Consider the following 21,754-nt stretch of genomic DNA (forward strand, 5'->3'; position numbering starts at 1 on the left):
CAATCTGAAAACAGTTAGTTATCAACATAGGCTGTGTGCCACTATTGCATAGGTGTGTAATTCATGCCCAGTTGGTTGATATCATAGCTTACAGGATCTTCTGCTTATTCATGCTACTGGAGACCATTATCTCTCAGTATTTTCCCAGGCTATCAGGGCTTGCTAGGAGGCAACTGGTTTCACTTTCACCTTCAACATGGTCTCTCAATGTCTTGTGACTGCACGTAGTGGTATCTCCAGAAATAAAATCACACAGTGGCAGGTAGCCAAGGCTTTGACGATAGCCTGCATTGTTTGGGGGGACCTCATGGGTCTCCATGACCAACATCTCACTATGGAGGATAACCCAGTTCTGGCTCTTAGATTTACCAGCCAGGGCCCATGTCTTTTGGGTTAAGATTTCTCCACTTTCCCAACTTCTTTTGAATAGCTGCTTGATATTAAATAGTATAAATAAACTTACTTAACACATCTCCTAAATCGTATCTAGGCTAGTTATACTTTTTGTTGCTATCAAAAATTTCAGTATATGTGCTCATGATTTGTACATCTAGATTAAATCTGCACAGTTAAAATAGGTAGGCCAAAGAACACGATACTTAAATTTTAATGTTTACCTCAAATTTAATTTTCAGAGTTTGCAAAAACTACTTTAAAATGAGAATATCAGTGTGCCTATGTCTGTATTGCCTTATGTACATTGAATTTTCAGTGCATATTATTATAAATTGTATAGTATATTCCTTATCTTTATTCTATTATTAATTTCATGGAAATAGAACATATAAAATTTATGTAGAAGACTTTTAACAGACACTTCTTATGCCAGATAAGAAACTGTTTGAACCAAGTTTTCTCATATTAAATTCTGACATATAATCTAATGTGGGCAATGCCAGAGAAGTTCTCATCTAATTGTGAGTGTTCTAACTGTCTCCAGGATGCTGAGAGTAAATCTGATTGGAATTCCTCTTTCAATAAGAAAGGTGATGGCCTCTTCTATTCAAAATCAAGCAATAAGTCCATGCTGTCTCGTCACACACAACATACTCTTTCTCAATGTTGTCCCAACAGGATGGAGAATGACAAGAAGGAAGACTTCATGTTTCCCCACCCAGAGGAAAAAAGTTCTGTGGGGTCTCTTCAAAAAAATTATCTTACCTGGAGTCCAGAAGACTTTAAAAGTAAAATGAAGCCATTGAGAGAGCTGACTATCCAGGACTTACTGAATGAGTTTGGAAACAGTGTAAAGTTCCAACCAAACTACATATCGCTGGGTATATTCAGAGATCATATGGTCATGAAGTTCAGAAGAGCACTGTACTACTCTGGAATCTGGGTAAAATATGTCCAAGGCTGCAAACTTAAAAAACACCTTTCAGCTCATTATTTCAAGACAAATCCTAAGAGCCTACATCGGCTGGTTCCCTGGCTGAAACGGGAATTAACAGCCGTTTATGGAGATTATGGCTACACCGTGAAGAATATTCTAGCGGCCATTCTCCATCATATGACAAAATATGACTTGGACAGTGAGTCTTTTATTCACCTCCTGGAGCCTTATCTCCTACAACATACATACCATTTCCTGCATGAGTTTATCAGTTTTGTTCATTCACATTATAACATGGAAACCTATGACCAGAGAGCCATCTATCAATGTCTTTCTGCTCCAATAATGGTGAACAGTAAGCCAGCTCCCTCAGGTCCCTTATTACCTTTTTCTGAGAACATAGCTGCAATGACATCTCATCAAGACAAAAAACAGCCTAAAACCATCCATGTTCAATGGGATAAGACTGAGGAGAAGCCTCAGTCTGCCGTGAAACAGTTTCCAAATGGTAATTCTACCTCAAAAACTTCTAAAATCTCATTAACCAATCATAAGGCAACAAACAAAACTCATGTCTGTATCAAAGACCAACCACAATCAGTTGTTCATAAGGGTGTAATTTCTACTAGTAACATGTTCTTGAATTGGGTTGCCTCAGGGGAAAGTGGTCCAGATGTACTGAACCATAATAAAAATGTTCAAGAGAAAAAGAAAGAAGGGAAAAAATCACTTCCTGGTCAAGTACAAGACCTGCAAAAGAATGAAACAGTTGCCCACACCTTCTGCATCCCAGCAGTTTCTAACCAGGAGCAATCATGGAAGTACAGCTTGAGAGAAAAAAGGGCTTCAAGTGCTGGACAGAAGATATATTTCCAGCAAAGAGAAGTAGAAAATAGCAAAATCAAAGAACATTTACCAAAGGTTTTTCAAAGATTTTCGAGAGAAAGACACTTGACAAGGAGCAGATCCAGAGAGAGCAGTCCTTCCTGCAACTGTTCTTGGGAAAATATCCTTTCTCCTACTGCAAAGGTTAAAAAACCATGTTCTTTCAGAAAAAAGAGGACAATGTCTAGCCAACCCTTTCGGTTTGTAGAAGTTGGTTCACATTCCAGTAGAAGACTCCAACGATGCTTAAGTTCCAGGACACAAAGATCCAAATCGTGGTGTGTTGGACCCAGAAGGAGATCAATCAGCAGAGAATCAAGTAATCTCTCCCTGACAGGAAGTCACAAAAATGAACATTTCACTGAGAATGTTTGCTGTGAGCCCTCAAGGGAAAATATGCATGACCATGAATCATACTACAGGAGGGTATATTTGACCCCCATCCATTATGTCAACCTTTCTTCACCTGCTGGAAAGACACCCAACTGTCCCTCAAAAGAGGAAGGTGATTCCCTGACTGGACAACGTGGGAGCAGTCTCACATGCCTCCAGGTTGAGAAGCACAGGTCCCCAAGTAAACATGAGATAAAGCAACAAAACATGTTCTGTCGAGCTAGAAGAGCTAGCGCAGTGAGGCACCAAAGAAACAAAGGGCATTGCCCAGATTCGTAATCCACAGACGAGAACAGTGGTGAATTGGGGGAACTGAAGGCTCAAAAGCACACCAGTAATCTTTATGAATGTATACCTTCCTAAGGGAAGCAAATCCAAAAAACAAAAAGGGATTCAAGTCATCAGAAACATCGAGTCAAAAACAAACCCTAAAGAGATGTAGTTTAAAAGCACAAAGACATGAATCATTATACTTAGATAGCCACCAGGAATCTTTAACAGCATGATTACAATCCAAATAAAACTGAAAATATTTACTGTGTTACTTTGTAACTGGAACTAAACATTTGATGGTTAAAGACAAACCCTCTGTTGAAGAGTAATGCATTATTAACTTGTTTATATGTAGGTAATATATCTGCATTTTTTTAAATAAATGGGATTCTTTTAAAAATATGACATATTTTAGTATTTAAATTTAACTAGAAATGCTGGCTTCAAAAATTTCCACATACTGAAAAGACATTTCTAATAATAGGAGCATTAACTTAACTCAACTTACACATACTGGGTGTGCTACTGCTTAGTATGTGTTTGTTTTAAATATAGATGATAGATGATACATAGATAGATAGATAGATAGATAGATAGATAGATAGATAGATAATAGATGATAGGTAGATCTATATTGTTATATTTTGTTTCAAACATCAGTGCAGTTTTGTGCCTACAAAATAATAATAATAAAACAGGGTTCCTGTCGATATTCAAGAACTGGAATTTCAAAGGTTAGTTGTAGAGACACATATAAATAAATCAGTAAAAATGAACATCTATATAATGTTTTACTGCCTTCATTAGCTTCGTCTCCTGAAAGTTGTACCTCCTCATTTCCTGACATGTAAAATGTTTTCAGTATACAGGTTTGTTGATGGTGATTATATTTGAGACTCATTAATCATAGTATTGCAGTGTTGAGCCCAGTTATTGCATGCCTTGAGAGTTTTCAAATGGTTCTGAGAAAGAGGGGTTATTTTTCCTCTCTGGTAGTGGATGGTGAAAGATATAAAGCTTAGAAACTATCAGGAGTTTTGTTTGTCAATAATATGTGAGGAAAGTCAGCTTAAGGTAAAAGCAGAGAAAGTTTACATAGAGAAGATAATTCATTAGTAGAGGGTCTTGGAAGCAGGACTTGGATCTATTCGGACTTGAGCTGTCTTTCAGGCCTTCAAGTGATTTTTTGACTTTAACACTTCCCTGAGTTTTCTGACTTAATGTATTTTACCTCTCCCTCCCTTATATAACCAAATCTTTTCGGCCATTTGCAAACAAACAATTCACAGGTAGTGTGAAGTATAGAAGCCCCAAGAGAATAGATAGGGGACAATGCTTCTCAGGGAAAGTTTTGAAAGTTTCATACATAGTCTTGAAAAGTGTGGAAGAGTTTGCCAGGTGAATTTGTTATTTGCTGGCAAGAGCTACCAAGAAAAAGAAATGAGTAGAAGAAAAGCTAGAATACGTAATTTTCCAGAGCTTTTCTTGTAGTATATACTGAGTAATATCCTGGGAAAAGATGCTGAGGTCAAATTAGAATTCTAACTTCTGTGAATCTACAGCAGTTATTAAGCATCTAAATATACCATGGAATTCCAAATACAAATTAATTATTTTTTAAGTATTTCATTAGTCTTGAAATAATTAAGACATATTACAAAAATTTTAGAAAACTTGTGAAATGGATGTATATTAAATTTGTTCTACTATATATGTACGTATAATAAGTACCATATTTTCTTTCTATTTTTTTCTCTTAAGTGTATGATACCATCAGGTCAATTGAGCTGTCTATTATAGTCATGAACTAAACCACTCTCATGTTATATTCATAAGATTCATATATATATGATGTTTTGAACGAAATGTCCTTCATAGACCCAACAATCTTCAGTACTTAGATACCAGCTGGTAGAAATTTGGGAGGCAGAGCCTTGTTGGAGGATGTGTGTTGCTGGGGGTGAGCTTAAGAGTACTATAGCCTGTTTCCTTGTCAGTAGGAATTCAATTCACTTCTGCCAGCTGCTATGGAAAGATGTGATGCTCAGCCGTTGCCTTCCTTTCTCTGCCATGATGAAACGTCCCCTTGAGACTATAAGCCAAAATAAAGCCTTTCCTCCCCTCAGTTGATTTTGACCTGGGTGTTTTGTCCTAGTAATGAGAAAGTAACTGCACCAATATCTAAAGTCATGAAACTGGAGTGAGGAATCAATTGTCAGAGTTCAGAACACCTCCATTGAACAGCTGCTCATGTAACTGTTAGTGTGGTTAAAATTCAGAAAGCATGACCTCAACAAGGAGGGGCCAAGGGGAGGGGGTAGATCATGGATGAGCCTAATAATGGTACCAAACTGACCGTATTCGCTGAGTACAAAACTAATTAATAAAAAAAATATATTCCTAGGAGCATGAGTCTGCATTCAAATATGTAGAGAATTTATGTTGGGCAAACCAAAAAGGACACCTGAAACTCTTCAAGTAGACAAATGAATGCTGAGTAAGAAAAGATAATAATCTGAAAAGCTTGGGAGAGTGCATGAGTGATACACACACACACCACTTACAAAGAATTACTCTAATCCACATTTTATGGATAAAGCTAGTATGTCATGTTGTTGAGGTTGAACTTTAAATGCAAATAGTTCCAATTGTAGTGTCAATGATTTAAGCCATCATTTGACACTACCTGCTTTTTAAATTGATGTTATACTTTATTTATCAATAACTCACATCCTGTACTAAGCACATTTGCAAACACTACATCGCTTTACTTTTAGTACAAGTAAGGTTGGTTTAATCATGATTGTGTTTTCAATGAAACAATGAGTTTCAGAGAGATAATATCATAACAACAGAGTGAGAGATGACTGTAGGTCTAAGTTCACATGCTTTCTGTTTCTATAGCTTATTATGGTTGACTGAGCTTTTCAAAGCTAACACAGACACACTTATGACCCTAATCACCTAGCCTTCCTTGCTGCTGAGAGCACTTTTTCATTCAACATTCAGAATGCTAACATCACTAAGAAAGGTAAGGTGCTAAGGGTTCACTTCTATTTATTTAGAAGGATAAAAACCAATTCTTCATTCCCAAGTTCACTTTGAAATGGTTGTTTTGATGCTAATAGGGTTCATCCTCACCAGCTGGGAGGAGGCTGGTGACTGAGTTTCAATATACATGCTTCAGTTCACACAGCACCGTCTGTGGTACAGGGGTCAAATGAAATCTTGCACGTCCAGGGCCAGTTCTCTGTCCTTGACACAAACATGCTCTTTGGGTGGATGCTCCTTGAAGTTTATTTTGTATTTTTGATGAAAAGCAGGAAAAGAAAAATGAGGCATCTGAAGATACTTGAGTCATTGTGAAGTGTGAATATAGAAAAGGATGGGGTATTAATATGTTTTTCTAATGTGCATCTTTTAGTTATACTTTATCAAATGTTCTCAGATACTGAATAATAAAGACATTCCTTTTGACCTCAAAAAACCATTATGATTCAAATGTACTGTGAACTAGTTTCCCAAATTCTAGACTCTTTCCAGATAATCATCCCCATTGCTACTGATATTATAGTATGCAAACTTATTCATGTAATTTCTCTCCCCCAAACTCCCCAATATCAAATACATAGCATTCTCATTACTAAATGATACATATACATATATAATACATGCATAATGTATATCTTATATAGAGAGACCTTCTATGATCATTCCTCTATTCTTTAGAGATAAATAATACATAGGACATGCAGAAGAATACACACAATGATATCTGTATATACTGCCACACAAACAGAATATATTATAAATTTCCTGTCTTATACAAATATCTTCCTCTCACAACATTTATAACAGAGTCTTCAGTACTGGAAGCTAGTTAGTAAACATATTTCCTTTAATTATTCTGATATTACTGAAAGGCATGATCTGAATCCATTAACTTCTCTGGCACTCAGTTTTCACCTCAGTTAAATGAAACTGATTCAATCACTTTTGAGCTGATCTGAAGCTGTGTAAACAATGTTATAAACTTTGCATCTGAACACATCTTACCCTTCTCCATGTTACTGTTCTGGAAAGATTCAGGTTTCACACTCATTTCACCTTCTTTATGCGTTACTGGAGTCTAGATAGATTTTAAATTGTTTACTATCTTGTAATACAATTTGGACTTGGTAGCACTCTGCTAGATAAAGATTTTCCATTTCTAAAAGTCTATGAATCTTTAAGTTTTGATGTTTAAAAAACATTTTTATTTTCATTTATTTATTAGAAAGAGAGAGAGAGAATGGTCATGCCAGTGCCTCCTGCCACTGCAAACAAATTCCAGAACATGCACACCTTGTGCATCTGGCTTATCTGGGTCCTGGGGAATCAAACCTGGGTCTATGTAGGCAAGTGCCTTAACTGCTAAACCATCTCTCCAGTCCAATTTTTAATTTTTTTTGATTAAACTAATAGTAATATAAATATCTACTGAGCTCCTCAAAGTGTTGTGAAGTTAAGTATTTAAGTTAAACTTTAATTACACTACTAAGTGATATCAAATAAAATTATAGAACATTATTTGGCAATTGCATCACATGCCATTTTGTCTCATTGACACATAGGTTTTTTTATAATTATTAGTTATGGGCATACTCAGTATGTAAACAGCACTCCTTTTCCTCATCCCTGTTCTCCCTCCAGAAAGACCCTATGTGTTTGGGGTGCCAGTCATACCCATGGGGATTGTGGGTCATGCATTGTAAGGGCAGCAGTTATGGGGGAGAGGCAATGTCTTTGTGCATGGTGTCCCAACTTGTGGCTCTAACAATCGTTCAGCCCCCTCTTCCACGAAATTCCTTGAGCCATGTTGGTTACATTTTAAGTCCACTTCACTGATGAGCTCATAAGAGCCTCTGTATCTTTGCTTTGGTAACAGTTGAGTGTCCTCAGCCTCAGTCTCCTTCACTCTTGTGCTGATGTCAGGTTCACCAAGAAAGCAGCACTCTTGTTCATTTCCCCAATTCCTCTATGGTTTCAGCTGGGGCCCTGGTGAAGTGTGATGGGTCATTTCTCTCCTCAGGTCCCACTCCCATCTGAAAAAGAAAATCAGCTGACACATAGTTTTTAATGTGATAGAAAAACTAAGAATGCATGCAGTGTCAAGTATTTCAATATTCTAATTAGTGAGTTGTCAAATTTTTAAGTATTAAGCTTCCTAAAATATTGATAATATTGGATATATTTAACATTACACAAAACATTTAAAATATGAATATATATATATACATATATAACTTAACATAAGATTGTCTCATAAGCATAAACTACATAAATGCAGAATATGTGTGTCATAACAAGCCACAGACAGCTGCAATAGACATATTCAGTGCAGGAAAATGATTAGTGGCCCTTTGCTGAAGTGTTAAATGATTTCCCAGTCTCTCCTGGATTATTTTTTTAACTCCCACCCACCCCAACATTCAACAGCACTAGAATGTTAGTCCATCAAGTCAGACCATTGTCCATGTTCACCCCAACTTCTTAACTTTAGAAGTTGTTAGCTGTACTCTTGTTTAGAGCTGCATACTTTCAAGAATCCACTCAGGGAACACCTCCTTATGAACGTCTACTTGATAATCCCCCAACTATGAAGCTCTCAGTAGTGAAAAGCTATGTTCTTTGTGCCCCCAAACTTCTATTATAATTCCAAAAGTACTCAATGTCATTTTTGTCTTACGTGTTTAAGCCCACTCTCCCCTTTTCCTCCTTAAGAATGAGGGTAAAACAAAGGTCCTGGTTGGGGGACACAGCTCATTTGGTAGAACACCTGCCTATCATACACAAATCCCTGGGTTTGATCACCAGTAACCAAGAAAAACAATATGGGGCATGGTGATACATGCCTGTAATCTCAGCACTCCAGAAAAAAACCAAGAAGATAAGAAGTTCAAGATCATCCTTGGCTACTTGGCTACATAGCAAGTTTAAGGTCAGTCTGGTATGTATAAGACTGTTACAAAAAATGAAAAAGGAGGAGGCAATGACCAGCTTACTAAGTAGATAAATGTTTAGTGAACTAGAACGAGCAAATGAGGATGAGTACAGAACAGTCTTAGATGTGAACTGAGCAGATAGGTGGTTGTAAGAATAGTTTTGAGATGTTGATTTAAGGTGGGCCTCTTCCATGACAACCTATGTGATCCATTCTAGTCACTCCTCTACCTGAGAATACAAAATTCAGCCCAGACAAGGGAAAGGAAGAGGAGCAGTAAGGGATGTTCTTAGATAATCTCTATGTATCACTATAAACACTTCAGTGTACTACTCGAAATTCATAAGACTCAATCAAAGCAGGCACTTGGGAGGCAGAGGTAGGAGGATCACCACAAGTTTGAGGCCACCCTGAGGCTACATAGTGAATTCTAGGTCAACTTGTACTAGAGTGAGACCCTACCCAAAAAGAAAAACAACAAAAAAAATTTCATAGGACTCAATCAAACTCAAAATCTTCACTATAATATCATCCCATGTAAGATATGCATATTATTTTGAAAAATAATTCTTTTAAACACTTGTAGAACAACTCTAGCTAGAAATTAGGAGTTCAGGTTTTCACTGCTGTCTTTGATTTTTTTTTAATTTTTATTTATTTCTTTGAAAAAGAGAGAGATACAGAAATAGGGAGATAGAAAGAGAGAAAGAGAGAGAGAGAGAGAGAGAGAGAGAGAGAGAGAGAGAGAATGGGTGCCCCAGGACCTCCATCCACTACAAACAAACTCCAGATGTGTATGCTCCCTTGTACATCTGGCTAACGTGGGTCCTGGGAAGTCAAACCTAGGACCTTTGGTTTTGCAGGCAAATGCCTTAACTGCTAAGCCATCACTCCAGAGCCTTTTGGATTTTTTTTTTTTTTTTTTTGGTGTGTGTGATGTACTTGCATTTGGCACAAGGGCTTCATATATATTAGACAAATGTTCTACCAGAGTTATATTCCTGGTCTTCAAAAAAAAATTAGTGTGGTGTGGGTGTGATCAGAGGACAACTTCAGATGTTGATCCTTGGTTTTCACCTTGTTTGAGGCAGGGTCTCTTGTCCATCGTTCCATTTATGAAGATGGATGGCCTGCAAACTTCTGGATGATTCCCCTCTTTCCACCTCCCATCATGCCATAGATGTGCTGATATTGCACATATAGGGTCAGGCTTTATGGGGGTGCTGGGGACTTGAACTCAGGTATTCATGCTTGCATGGCAAGCAATGTGTTCATTGCACCCAAGTCTTAAAATTTTTGAAACAGAAGTCTGCCATAAGGTGTTAGCCAACAATGATGACTATAATAAATAGGATTTTAGTTCAAACAAAGAATTGATGTTCACAGTGATAACATAAACAGAAGCTCCGAATTTAAGAACTTAGTCTTTCTTATTATAAATACTTGAATAATTTCCCCTTTAGAAAAAATATTCATAAACTATACATAATTTTTATATTATATCATAAAAATGGATGAGTTACACTATACATGAAACCTCCATGTGTGCCTATACCAAGGCAGAAATACCTTCTATGTTTAGAAACTCACCAGTTTCTTAAAATACATTTAGGGAAGCATAATAACCAAAAGCAGAGATCTGCTAAGGGAAAGATACTTGGGTTTAAATGTTTACTCTATGCTTAACTGTGTGACTTTTGTCAAGTTATTTAAAATCTCAATTCTTCAATTTCCTCAACTATGAAATAGTGCTCAAGCAAAGGGTTAATGAAGAATTAATCTATGTAAAATACTTGAGACAGTGTCTGTCACATAGTAATATATAAGTAAATAGAAGCAGGTAGACAGAGGAAGGGAAGAAGAGAAGGAGGTACAGACAGACAGACACACAGAGAGAGAGAGATGAGAAATTATATGTTGATATAGAAACAAGATTTAGACATATTCATATTCTCTAGAAACAGGATATATATGTCCTATTACATATATATCCTATTGTTTCTGTTTCTCTAGAAATTATATATACTTTATATATTATATTATAATACATATATAAATCACAGGATACAATATACATATATATCTTATTGTTTCTATACATACATATCAATTTATAGAGAAAGTCAGTGGAGTAGTTTAGTGCATGTTGAAAGGCCTGAGAACAAAAGAATATGATGGTGTAACTTCCAGTCCCATGCAAATGGACTGAAAATGGTGTTAGTAGCTGGTATGTATCAGAGTCCAAATGGCAGAAGCTCCATGTCTAAGGGCAAGATATGGTATGTGTCCCAGCTAGAAGAGAGGAGGGAACAACATGATGCTTGCCCACAATGTACCTATCTTGAGGAAAATACTAATCCCATCTACAAACACTCTCATAGAGACATTCAGAAATTTTTGGCCAGCTATCTGAGAATCCCTTAGCTCATTCAAGTTGGTATAGACATTTACCAACACAAAAAAGGTAGGGAAAAGTGGAGGACAAATGAACAGTTGTGTTGTGATTAACATGATTGGAGTGTAGAGTATGAACGAATGAAACTTAGGAAGCATTCAAGAGGGTCAGACTACAGAAAACTGAGGCAAAGAAAAAGAAAGAAAGAAGCACCAATTAGGAAAAGATACAATTTGTCAGAACAGTGGTGACAGCCTTTAAATATATTAGCTGGCTTAATTTTCAACTCCCTATAAGCTCTCAATTATTAGCACATATTACAAATTTGAAAACTGGATCTAGAAAAAAATGAAATAAATTGGTATTAAAATAATAAACAAAACAAAGTGGCTCAACCTTGACTAGAATACAACATTAATTAGATTTGACAATCCTACACCTCACTCTTACTTAAATAAATGCATGTTTTGAAAATTAGCTTGTGGGAAAGGGACTATATTTTTCCTAGCATAACCCAAACTCTTTCAAAGACAATGGTGAAAATGATGAAGATTATAACAATGACCAAGGACAACTCTGACTGAGTTACCTATTTTTATTTTACCAAGAACCCTATGAGATAGGTATTTTATCTTTTCTTTTAAAAATATTTTATTTAATTGCAAGGACAGAGGGAGGGAGAGAGTGAGAGAGGAGAGAGAAAGATAGAGAGAGAGAGAGAATGGATTGCCCAGGGCCTCTAGCCACTGCAAACAAACTTCAGATGCATGTACCACTTTGTGCATCTGACTTTATGTGGGTACTGGGAAATCAAACCCAGGTCATTAGGCATTTCAGGCAAGCACCTTAACTGCTGAGCCATCTCTCCAGCCCTTATCTTTTAACTTTTTTGGTATGTGTGGTGCACAGGTATGTGTGTTTGTACATGGGTATACATGTGTGCACATATATGTGCACATGCTTACATATGCATGTGGAGATCAGAAGTCAACTTCAGGGTATCTTTTCTCAGTTGATTTCAACCCTATTTTTTAAATAAATATTTTATATATTCATTTTACAGAGACACAGATAATGAAAGAATGGGTGGGCCAAGGCCTCTGTTCACTGCAGATGAACTCCAGAAACATAATCCACTTTGTGCATCTGGCTTACATGAGTACTGGAGAATCAAACCTGGGTCCTCAGGACTCCCAGGCAAGCTTAAATGCTAAGCCATCTCTCCAGCCCCGTTTTATGTTTTTGAGGAAGGGTCGCACATTAAAACTAGAGCTGGCCAGTTTAGCTAGACTAGCTAGCTAGCAATCACTTGTGGCTCTGCCTCCACAGCACTGGGATTACAACATACACCACCATGCCCAGCATTTTACATAGGTGCTGGGGATCTGAACTTAGATCCTCATGGCAGTATGACCTTATATAGTAAATTTCAGTTCTCATACTCTAACCCTACACTCTACTGTTTCCATGTGAAATAATAACAAAATATTGGTAAATCAGCAATAAAGTTATGCTTTTCAGCATGTGCTGTGTATTAGAGCACATGCTACCATAGTCAATTCTTACCACCATGCAGTGAAGAATGAAGAATATTTGGTATGAGCATTTAGAAAACCAGGAAAGAAAATTTAATTGTATTACAATTAAATTAGAATTCAGGAAGAATGAAACTCCTAATAAAGAATTAAAATTTTTGGATTGTTTTTTCTATTTCCATGAAGAATTCTTTTGGAATTTTGATAGGGATTGCATTAAATATGGAGATTTCTTTAGGTAAGATTGCCATTTTCACAATATTGATTCTTCCAATCCAGGAACAAGGGATGTTTCTCCACTTTCTAGTGTCTTCTGCAATTTCTCGCTTGAGTGTTTTAAAGTTCTCATTGTGGACATTCTTTACTTCCTTGGTTAGATTTATTCCAAGGTACTTTATTTTTTTTTGATGCAATTGTGAATGGGAGTGATTCTCTGATTTCATCCTCTGTGTGTTTGTTGTTAGCATATATGAAGGCTACTGATTTCTGTGTATTTATTTTGTATCCTGCTACATGGCTGTAGGTTTTGATCAGCTCTAACAGTCTGGTAGTAGAGTCTTTAGGGTCCTTTATGTATAGAATCATGTCATCTGCAAATAATGATAACTTGATCTCTTCCTTTCCAATTTGTATCCCTTTTATGTGTGTCTCTTGCCTTATTGCTATGGCTAAGACTTCCAAAACCATATGAAATAAAAGTGGGGACAGATACCTGATTTTAACCTACCCTACAGAACCATAGAACAAAAACAGAACCAAAAACAGCGTGGTACTGGCACAAAAACAGACATGTAGATCAGTGGAACAGAATAGAGGACCCAGATGTAAGCCCAAGTAGCTATAGCCACCTGATATTCGATAAAAATGCCCAAAATACTCATTGGAAAAAAGACAGCCTCTTCAGCAAATGGTGTTGGGAAAACTGGATATATATCTGCAGAAGGATGAAAATAGATTCTTCTCTCTCGCCATGCACAAGAATTATGTCCAAATGGATTAAAGACCTTAACATCAGACCTGAAACTCTGAAACTGCTAGAGGAAAAAGTAGGGGAAACCCTCCAACATATTGGTCTGGGCAAAGACTTTCTGAATACAACCCCAATTGCTCCGGCAATAAAACCACAGATAAATCACTGGGACCTCATGAAATTACAAAGATTTTGCACTGCAAAGGACACAGTGAAAAAAGCAAAGAGGCAACCTACTGAATGGGAAAAAAATCTTTGCCAGCTATATATCTGAGAGAGAATTAATATCTAGGATATACAAAGAACTCAAAAAGTTAAATAATAAGAAATCAAACAAGCCAATCAAAAAATGGGCTATGGAGCTAAATAGAGCATTCTCAAAGGAAGAAATACGAATGGCATATAAGCATCTGAAAAAATGTTCTACGTCACTAGTCATCAGGGAAATGCAGATTAAAACTACATTGAGATTCCATCTCACTCCTGTCAGATTGGCCACCATCATGAAAACAAATGATCATAAATGTTGGCAGGGATGTGGAAAAAGAGGAACCCTTCTACACTGCTGGTGGGAATGCAATCTGGTCCAGCCATTGGGGAAATCAGGGTGGAGGTTCCTAAAACAGCTAAAGATTGTTCTACCATATGACCCAGCTATAGCACTCCTAGGCATATATCCGAAGGACTCATCACATTTCCTTAGAAGTACGTGCTCAACCATGTTTATTGCTGCTCAATTTATAATAGCTGGAAAATGGAACCAGCCTAGATGTCCCTCAACTGATGAGTGGATAATGAAGATGTGGCACATTTATACAATGGAGTTCTACTCAGAGGTAAAGAGAAATGAAGTTATGAAATTTGCAGAAAAATGGATGGACCTGGAAAGGATTATACTAAGTGAGGTAACCCAGGCCCAGAAAGCCAAGCGCCACATGGTCTTTCTCATATGTGGATCCTAGGTACAGATGACTGGGCTTCTGTGTGAGAATGAAAATACTTAGTAGCACAGGCCAGTAAGTTAACACGGAGACATAAAGGGAAGAGAAAGGAAGGGAGGAGGGTACTTAATAGGTTGATATTGTATATATGTAAGTACAATGATTGAGATGGGAGGTAATATGATGGAGAACGGAATTTCAAAGGGGAAAGTGGGGGGGGGAGGGAATTACCATGGGATTTTTTTATAATCATGAAAAATGCTAATAATTTTTTTTTCAATTTATTAGTTTTCTTTTCAGTAGATACAGGCAGTTTGGTACCATTATTTAGGCTCATCTGTGATCTACCCCCTCCCATTAGACCCTCCTTGTTAATGAAAATGGGTCGTGCATTGTGGAGTTAGCCCCCAGTTATTGGTATGATAAATGTCTCTGCAAATCATGACCCAACATGTGACTCTGACATTCTTTCCGCCCCCTCTTCCGCAAAATTTCCCTGAGCCATGTTGGGTTCATTTTTGGTCTGCTTCAGTGCTGAGGTGTTGGGGGCCTCTGAGGCTCTGGCTCTCTGATTTGGTAGGAGTTGATTTTTCTCTGCGTTGGTCTCCTTCCCCTTTGTGCTGGTATCTGGTTCACAGGAAAACATCACCCTTGCTTATTTTGCCAGTTGTCCTTAGTTTCAGTTGGGCCCCTTTTGAGGTATGTTGGCGCCGCTCTCTTCCTAGGATCTGCATCTATCTGGAAAAGAGAAGCAGATTCTCCAACGGAGAGTAAGTTAGCACCTGGAAAACTGAGATAACACTTACTTTTTTGATAGACAGTTTGATAGGTGTAGGCCCTCTTATACCCCGTGATTGATGGTAGCTTGATATTGGAGACTGGGCTTATTATGGTTCTGACTTGTTTCCCAGCTCCAGCTATGGGTCTCATACCACTGAGGGGATCAGTTAGCCAAATCAAGAGCAACTGGTTCCTCACCATGGCTATGTACCACTATTGCACTTGTGTGGGCATCACATCCGGTTATTTGTTGCTAATTAGGTTAAACAATGTGTTGCTTGGACAGATCTTGGTCATTTCCCCCAGTCGCCTATGTAGCACCTTCTGGCACTAGACATGCTGACTGTCTGGGGACTGGCTCTCTCCTGGCTTCCAGCCATGTCATTCCATTTTACGCGTCAGCTGTGTATGGAGTCTTCAGCAATAGGGTCTTACCTATCTTACCTTTGGTGGGTCATCAAGTACTCTGACAGAAGTCTGTCATTATTTTGGGAAACCTTGTAGGTTTCTCTGTTTAAAAGCTCATTGTGGATAGTAGGCCCAAGCTGGAAGTGGGGGTTATAGGTCAGTGTCCACTAAGAAATTGAGGAAAAACATAACTAATATACAAGAGTTAGAGAGGAAAGAGATAGAGGGGAGAGGGGTAGAGGGAGGGAGGGAAGATGTAGGAGATTTGGGTCAGTCTTGATCCTACCCTCTCCAGTGTCTTGTGGTTCAGGTGTTTCCTGTAAGGGTCTAGCGAAGGTTCAGCCATTTGGTCTGTCTTTTAGAAAGTAGAATTTTATGGTACCATTGCCTTTTGGGTCTGGATTACTGTTTTCCACCCTTCGATTCCCTCCCCGCCCTACCATCCATCTTATTGTCTAGTCCATGAGGTGCTTGCTGGGTATGTAAGGCATCTTGGGCAGATTCAGGTTAGGTGTTGCAGATGAGTGAGACTATGTGTCAATTTTTTTTCTGAATTAGAAAAGTTTTTCTTCAAGGGACAGATAATAAATATCCTGGGCTTTGTTGGAGTATAGTCTCTGTTACCACTATTCATTTTTCCTGTTGAGGTATGAAAGCAGCCAAAGTGGATATATAAATGAAGTGGTCTGACTATGTATCAATTTTTATTTATAAATACAAGTGGTGAGCCAGATTTGCCACATAATACAAAGTTTTCAGATTCTAGTTCTTAATTTTCACATGATGAAAACTCTTTTGTAGTTCTCAGGCAGTACAATTCATGATAAAAGTCATAATTTTGGGCTGGAGAAATTGTTTCATAGTTAAGTGCTTGCCTGTGAAGCCTAAGGATCCTGGTTCTAGGCTCGGTTCCCCAGGACCCATGTAAGCCAGATGCAAAAGGTGGCGCATGCATCTGGAGTTTCTTTGCAGTGGCTGGAGGCCACTTTCTCTCTCTCTCTCTCTCTCTCTCTCTCTCTCTCTCTCTCTCTCTCTCTTTTCACCTCTTTGTCTGTCTGTCACTCTCAAATAAATAATTAAATAAATAACATAAACAAAAATGTAATGTTATTTGGGGTTTTGTTTTTTTATTAACTAAGTGCATAATAAAGAAGCTTACACAAACATTGAAGAATGAACTAGAAGAACCACAAAGAACTGACTATTCCATTGCTGTATTTTTGGAAAGTCAAACTATTGTAAGGGGTGTTGTTGCTTTGCTTTCTGTCACAAATTACAGGTAAACCATGAATCAGTAAAGTTAACAATAATACACTGAGTAGGACCTTACTTTTATGAAAACAAGTTAAAGGTAATTTCTTAGAAAATAATTTCTAAAATGAGGTGTCAGATTGAGATCACAGATTGTGTCCTCCACTGTTTCCTTCACCATGTCTCATCCTACACCAGGCATTTACACCACCTCTGCCGTGAAAACTTATGGAAGTCTCATCTTGAGAGATATATTGCCTCCACATGTGAGCCCAGTGATTTAATCTTGATTAGTGCTGTCTGAAGGCTTGTCAGATGGGTTACTGATTGGTCATGTATCTCACAGCACTGCTATTAAATCCACTGGGGATTAACATGTTAAATCCATAATCATGTTTTAGTGCTGCAGAATCCTAGGTTAACTGAAAATGAAGTTGATTCATTTTTCACATGTTCACCAAAGTGAACTCATATTTTTCCCTTAACTAGTAATTAACCTTTATGGCTTTATTAACTGCATTATTAAATTTAAATGAAATGTTTATTGGAAAGAGTTCATGGTAACTGTAAACCACAATGACAGTGTGGCCCTGGTAATATCCCATTTCTTAAAATTTCTCCATTAAAAAAGTTCATGTTACAAGCAGTTCACTTTTTTTTTTTTTAATCACAAGGTACCAGTGCTTATAGCTAATGTGTGGTACAAAAAAACTAAAAAGGATGACTTTGGAGTCAGGCCAACTTGCATCAAACTTGTACCTAATTGCTTACTAGTTTAATTGCTTATTAGTTTTTGGCTGTGTGAGCTTGGGCACCCTACCCAATATCTCTGAGCCTTTATTTCCTTATAAATAATTTTTGAAAAATGGTAGCTATACTCAGATTTTTGTGGATAAACGGGGTGAATGAATTAAAAAGGAAGATGCCAGATAGTTATTTGTAAAAGGTAAATTTTTGTTAATATATATTTATTTACAACTTCTATACTTAAAGACATCAACCCATGGTATTTCCCTCCCCTCCCCCACTTTCCCCTTCATAACTCTGCTCTCCATCATATCCCCTCCCTCTCCATTAGTCTTTCTTTTAATTTGATGTCATCATCTTTTTCTCCTATTATGAGGGTCTTGTATAGGTATTGCTAGGCACTGCAAGGTCTTGGATATCGAGGCCAAATTATGTCTGGACAGTAGTATGTAAGGATTGGTACCCTTCCTTTGGCTCTTACATTCTTTCTGCCACCTCTCCCACAATGGACCCTGAGCCTTGCAGGGTGTGAGATATTTCATGCTGGATGCTCCTCCCTCCCTTCTTCTCAGCACTATGTTGCTTTATGGGTCATCCCAGTGGTCACTGGCATCTGAAAAGAGAAGCTTCTGTAGACAGAAGTGAGAGTAGCATAAATATATGAGTATGAACATTAAGTGTAGTGCTTTCAGGGCAAATTGGTGAGAGTAACGTATGCATTTATCCAGACAAGAACAGGCTTTATGCCCCTAAAACTTATGATCCCCCTGTCATAGGCTTTTGATTAGGTTTTCAGTACCAGGCATGTATTCCCTCCCATAGTTTATCAAAGAGTTTATTTTTAGTTACAATGGAGACTTTAATGTTGCACACATATACAAGAAAGAAAAGTAGGATAGTTTCTTCTGTTAATTCCTTCCCACCATACTTAGTTCTGCAGACCAGCTGTGAATCCTTTAGAAAGAGAATATGGAATAGATGCTGAGATCTTGCATTAAGAGTGTTAGGAGTGCCACTATCCCAAATAGTCACATTGCACACATTAGACAAAAGACGCATGATGGGGCATGTAGGGAGCCAATGCAGACGCCATTACAAGTTGATGCTGGCTTCCCGCCAGTCTTGAGGTAAATACTTCCTCATTTAGGCAGCAACCTCCCTTGAGGTTGTGCATGCGCTTGATGCACCTTGTCCTGAGCCTATCCCGTGGCTCCTGTGGGTGGGTGAGCCTATGGCAGCCAATCAGCAGGCGTCCCATAGTATTCTGCCCTATAAAAGCAGCTACACTCCTGCGCCCCTCGCCATCAACTTTCCTGTTAACCAAGAGGATCTCCAATAAAGTGTGATCGAGAAGGATCTTCGTCTGGTGGTCGTTCTTTCCCTGCAGGACAGGGGCTTGCCCCAAAGTGGTACCAAAACCCGGGAACGCCGGGTGTTTTGTGGTCACTGGGCGAGGGGCCAAAGAGGATCCAGAACTTGACACACGGAGAGGAAGATGTCGGAGAGGAAGACGTCGGTAAGTCATCCCCAGTCATAATGTTTTTTTACTTAGATCCCTACCTGGTCCTTCTTATTTTCATTCCTGTGTGGTTTGTTGTCTTTGTCGTTTGCTGTGAGCGCAACATGGGCATTTCTCAGGGTGCGAGTTTTGTGACTGTTGACTTTGTCCAGCCGATAAAGGAATTGCTTAAGCAGAGGGACATTAGGGTCTCCTCTGCAACAATTAAAAAGATTGTTAAAGACCTAGATACAATTGCGCCCTGGTTTGCGATCTTGGGGGACCTTTCTCTCCCTACTTGGGAGAAATTAGGTAGAGAATTGGAGGCAGCAAAACAAGAGGACAGAATTGGTAAGGGTACACTGCCGTTTTGGCGGCTGATTCACTCTTGCTTAAGTAAAGAAAACCACATGGAACTTATTAGAAGGGGACGGGAAGTTCTCGCAAGGCATCAGGATAGCCTTTCTGAGTCAGATTCAAATGGGAGTCAAAAACTAGGCCTAGAAAAAGAAAAAAAATAAAAAAGAAGGGATTAAACAAAGAAAAAAGTTTACAAGATGAGCTCAGAGAAACAGGTAAAATCTATAATTGCCCCCCCCCCCCGCCCCCAGGGGGAAAGAGGAGCCTTTAACAGGCTCTATCCTCCCATTGAGGAGCTTACACATGCAAATGTACTTGACACAGATAAGGAGGCTAGCTCCGATTCTGCAGAGGAGGAAGAAGAAGAATTATTTAAAGGGGAAGAGGAAAGACTAAAGGAGGCCACCACCTGTTATAAAAGGGAGCAGACAAAGGGGCCTAAAGGCCAAGGGTGTAGTCCTTTACAGTCCCTAGAGCCTTCCGCACCCCCACCCTATAACTCCCCTGGGGACACATGCCGCTTCATTAAAACCTCCCCTGGGGACACATGTCGCTTCATTAAAACAAAAACCTGGTCGCGGCTGGCCTCCGCTTTTCCTGTTTTTGAGGACCCAGTAACTCAACAAAGGAGACATGAACCAGTTCCCTATAAACAACTAAAGGATTTGGTTCAGGCTGTCAAGGATTTTGGACCAGGTGCAGATTATTCCGTTGCGCTATTGCGCAGAATCATTACAGCTCCTTTAACTCCTACAGATTGGACAGAGTTGGCAAAGGCTTGTCTTTCAAAAGGCCAGTTCCTTGAGTGGAAATCTTTGGTTACAGATAATGCTCAGACACAGGCTAGACAAAATATCCAGAATGGCCATCCGGGATGGACAGCTGACATGCTCCTGGGGCTCGGCCCTCACATGGCTGACCAAGTAAATTTTCCTATAGAGGTATATCAACAGGTTAATAGCATTCACTATCGAGCATGGAGAGATGTCCCCAATAAGGGGGAAGTAGCTGGCAACCTGACAAAAATTATACAAGGCTCAACAGAACCTTTTGCAGATTTTGCTGCCAGATTGATGGAGGCTGCTGAGAAAACTATAGGTACTGCAGATCATACCATGCCCTTTGTGCTCCAATTGATATATGAGCAAAGCACAAAGGAATGTCAGAGAGCTATAAACCCAGTCAGAAAAAAGGGAATTGAGGCCTGGATCAAAGCATGTCGCGAAATTGGCGGGCCATTGTCTAATGCAGGCCTGGCCGCTGCAGTTCTTGCTGCCACAAAGTCTCAACAGACTCAAAATTCAAAAGGATGTTTTAAATGTGGACAGCTTGGGCATTTTAAGCGTCAGTGCCCTCAGGCCGGGGAATCTGCCCCCCTAGTCAGGGAGGGACCAAAGCAGCGACCACCTGGTACTTGCCCAAGATGTAAGAAGGGTAATCATTGGGCTAATGAGTGTAGGTCAGTGAAAGATATTAATGGTCTACCTATACCTCCCCTTCAACGTGCTCAGGAGTCAAAAAACGGAATGAGGGGCCCCCGTCCCCAGGGCCCACAAATTTATGGGGCACTCCAGGCGCCAGTCCCAACATTGGGCCCGCCGCCGTCCTCCCACTCAGAAGAGCCACATCAGGCTCCGCAGGGCTGGACCTCTGTGCCGCCTCCGGACTGGTCCTGACCCCTGAGATGGGTATACAAGCCTTAGAGACTGATGTCCGCGGACCTGTACAAAAGGATACCGTGGGCCTCCTCTTAGGACATTCATCATCAACTTTAAAAGGATTGCTTGTTTTCCCTGGAGTCATTGACCCTGATTATATGGGCACAATAAAGATTCTCTGTCATTCCCCTTATGGGGCTGTGTCTATTGCACCAGGAGATCATATTGCTCAATTGTTGATTTTGCCTTCTACTCATTCCTCATTCCCGGCCCAGCAGAGAGAGAGGAGAGATGGATGTCTTGGGTCTACTGGGATAGACTTGGCTTGTTTATCGCTAGAATTA

At 39.0% G+C, this 21,754-nt stretch overlaps 1 protein-coding gene across 1 annotated transcript; it reads left to right on the forward strand.

Moving 5' to 3' along the window:
- Positions 1-892: 892 nt before the first annotated feature.
- LOC101594753 lies at positions 893-21,428 on the forward strand. Its single transcript, XM_045160635.1, has 2 exons — positions 893-2,886; positions 20,480-21,428. Exons 1-2 carry the CDS (start codon positions 893-895, stop codon positions 21,426-21,428), a joined length of 2,943 nt encoding a protein of 980 aa, XP_045016570.1.
- Positions 21,429-21,754: the final 326 nt, after the last annotated feature.

The sequence above is a fragment of the Jaculus jaculus genome, chromosome 1 (assembly GCF_020740685.1).
Source record: "Jaculus jaculus isolate mJacJac1 chromosome 1, mJacJac1.mat.Y.cur, whole genome shotgun sequence".
Taxonomy (NCBI): domain Eukaryota; kingdom Metazoa; phylum Chordata; class Mammalia; order Rodentia; family Dipodidae; genus Jaculus; species Jaculus jaculus.

Coding starts and splice junctions, on each gene's coding strand:
- LOC101594753 (XM_045160635.1), top strand. CDS start 893: ATGCCAGAGAAGTTCTCATCTAATTGTGAGTGTTCTAACTGTCTCCAG. Junction 2,887..20,479: donor AAAGGGCATTGCCCAGATTC/GTAATCCACAGA, acceptor GCTATTGCGCAG/AATCATTACAGCTCCTTTAA.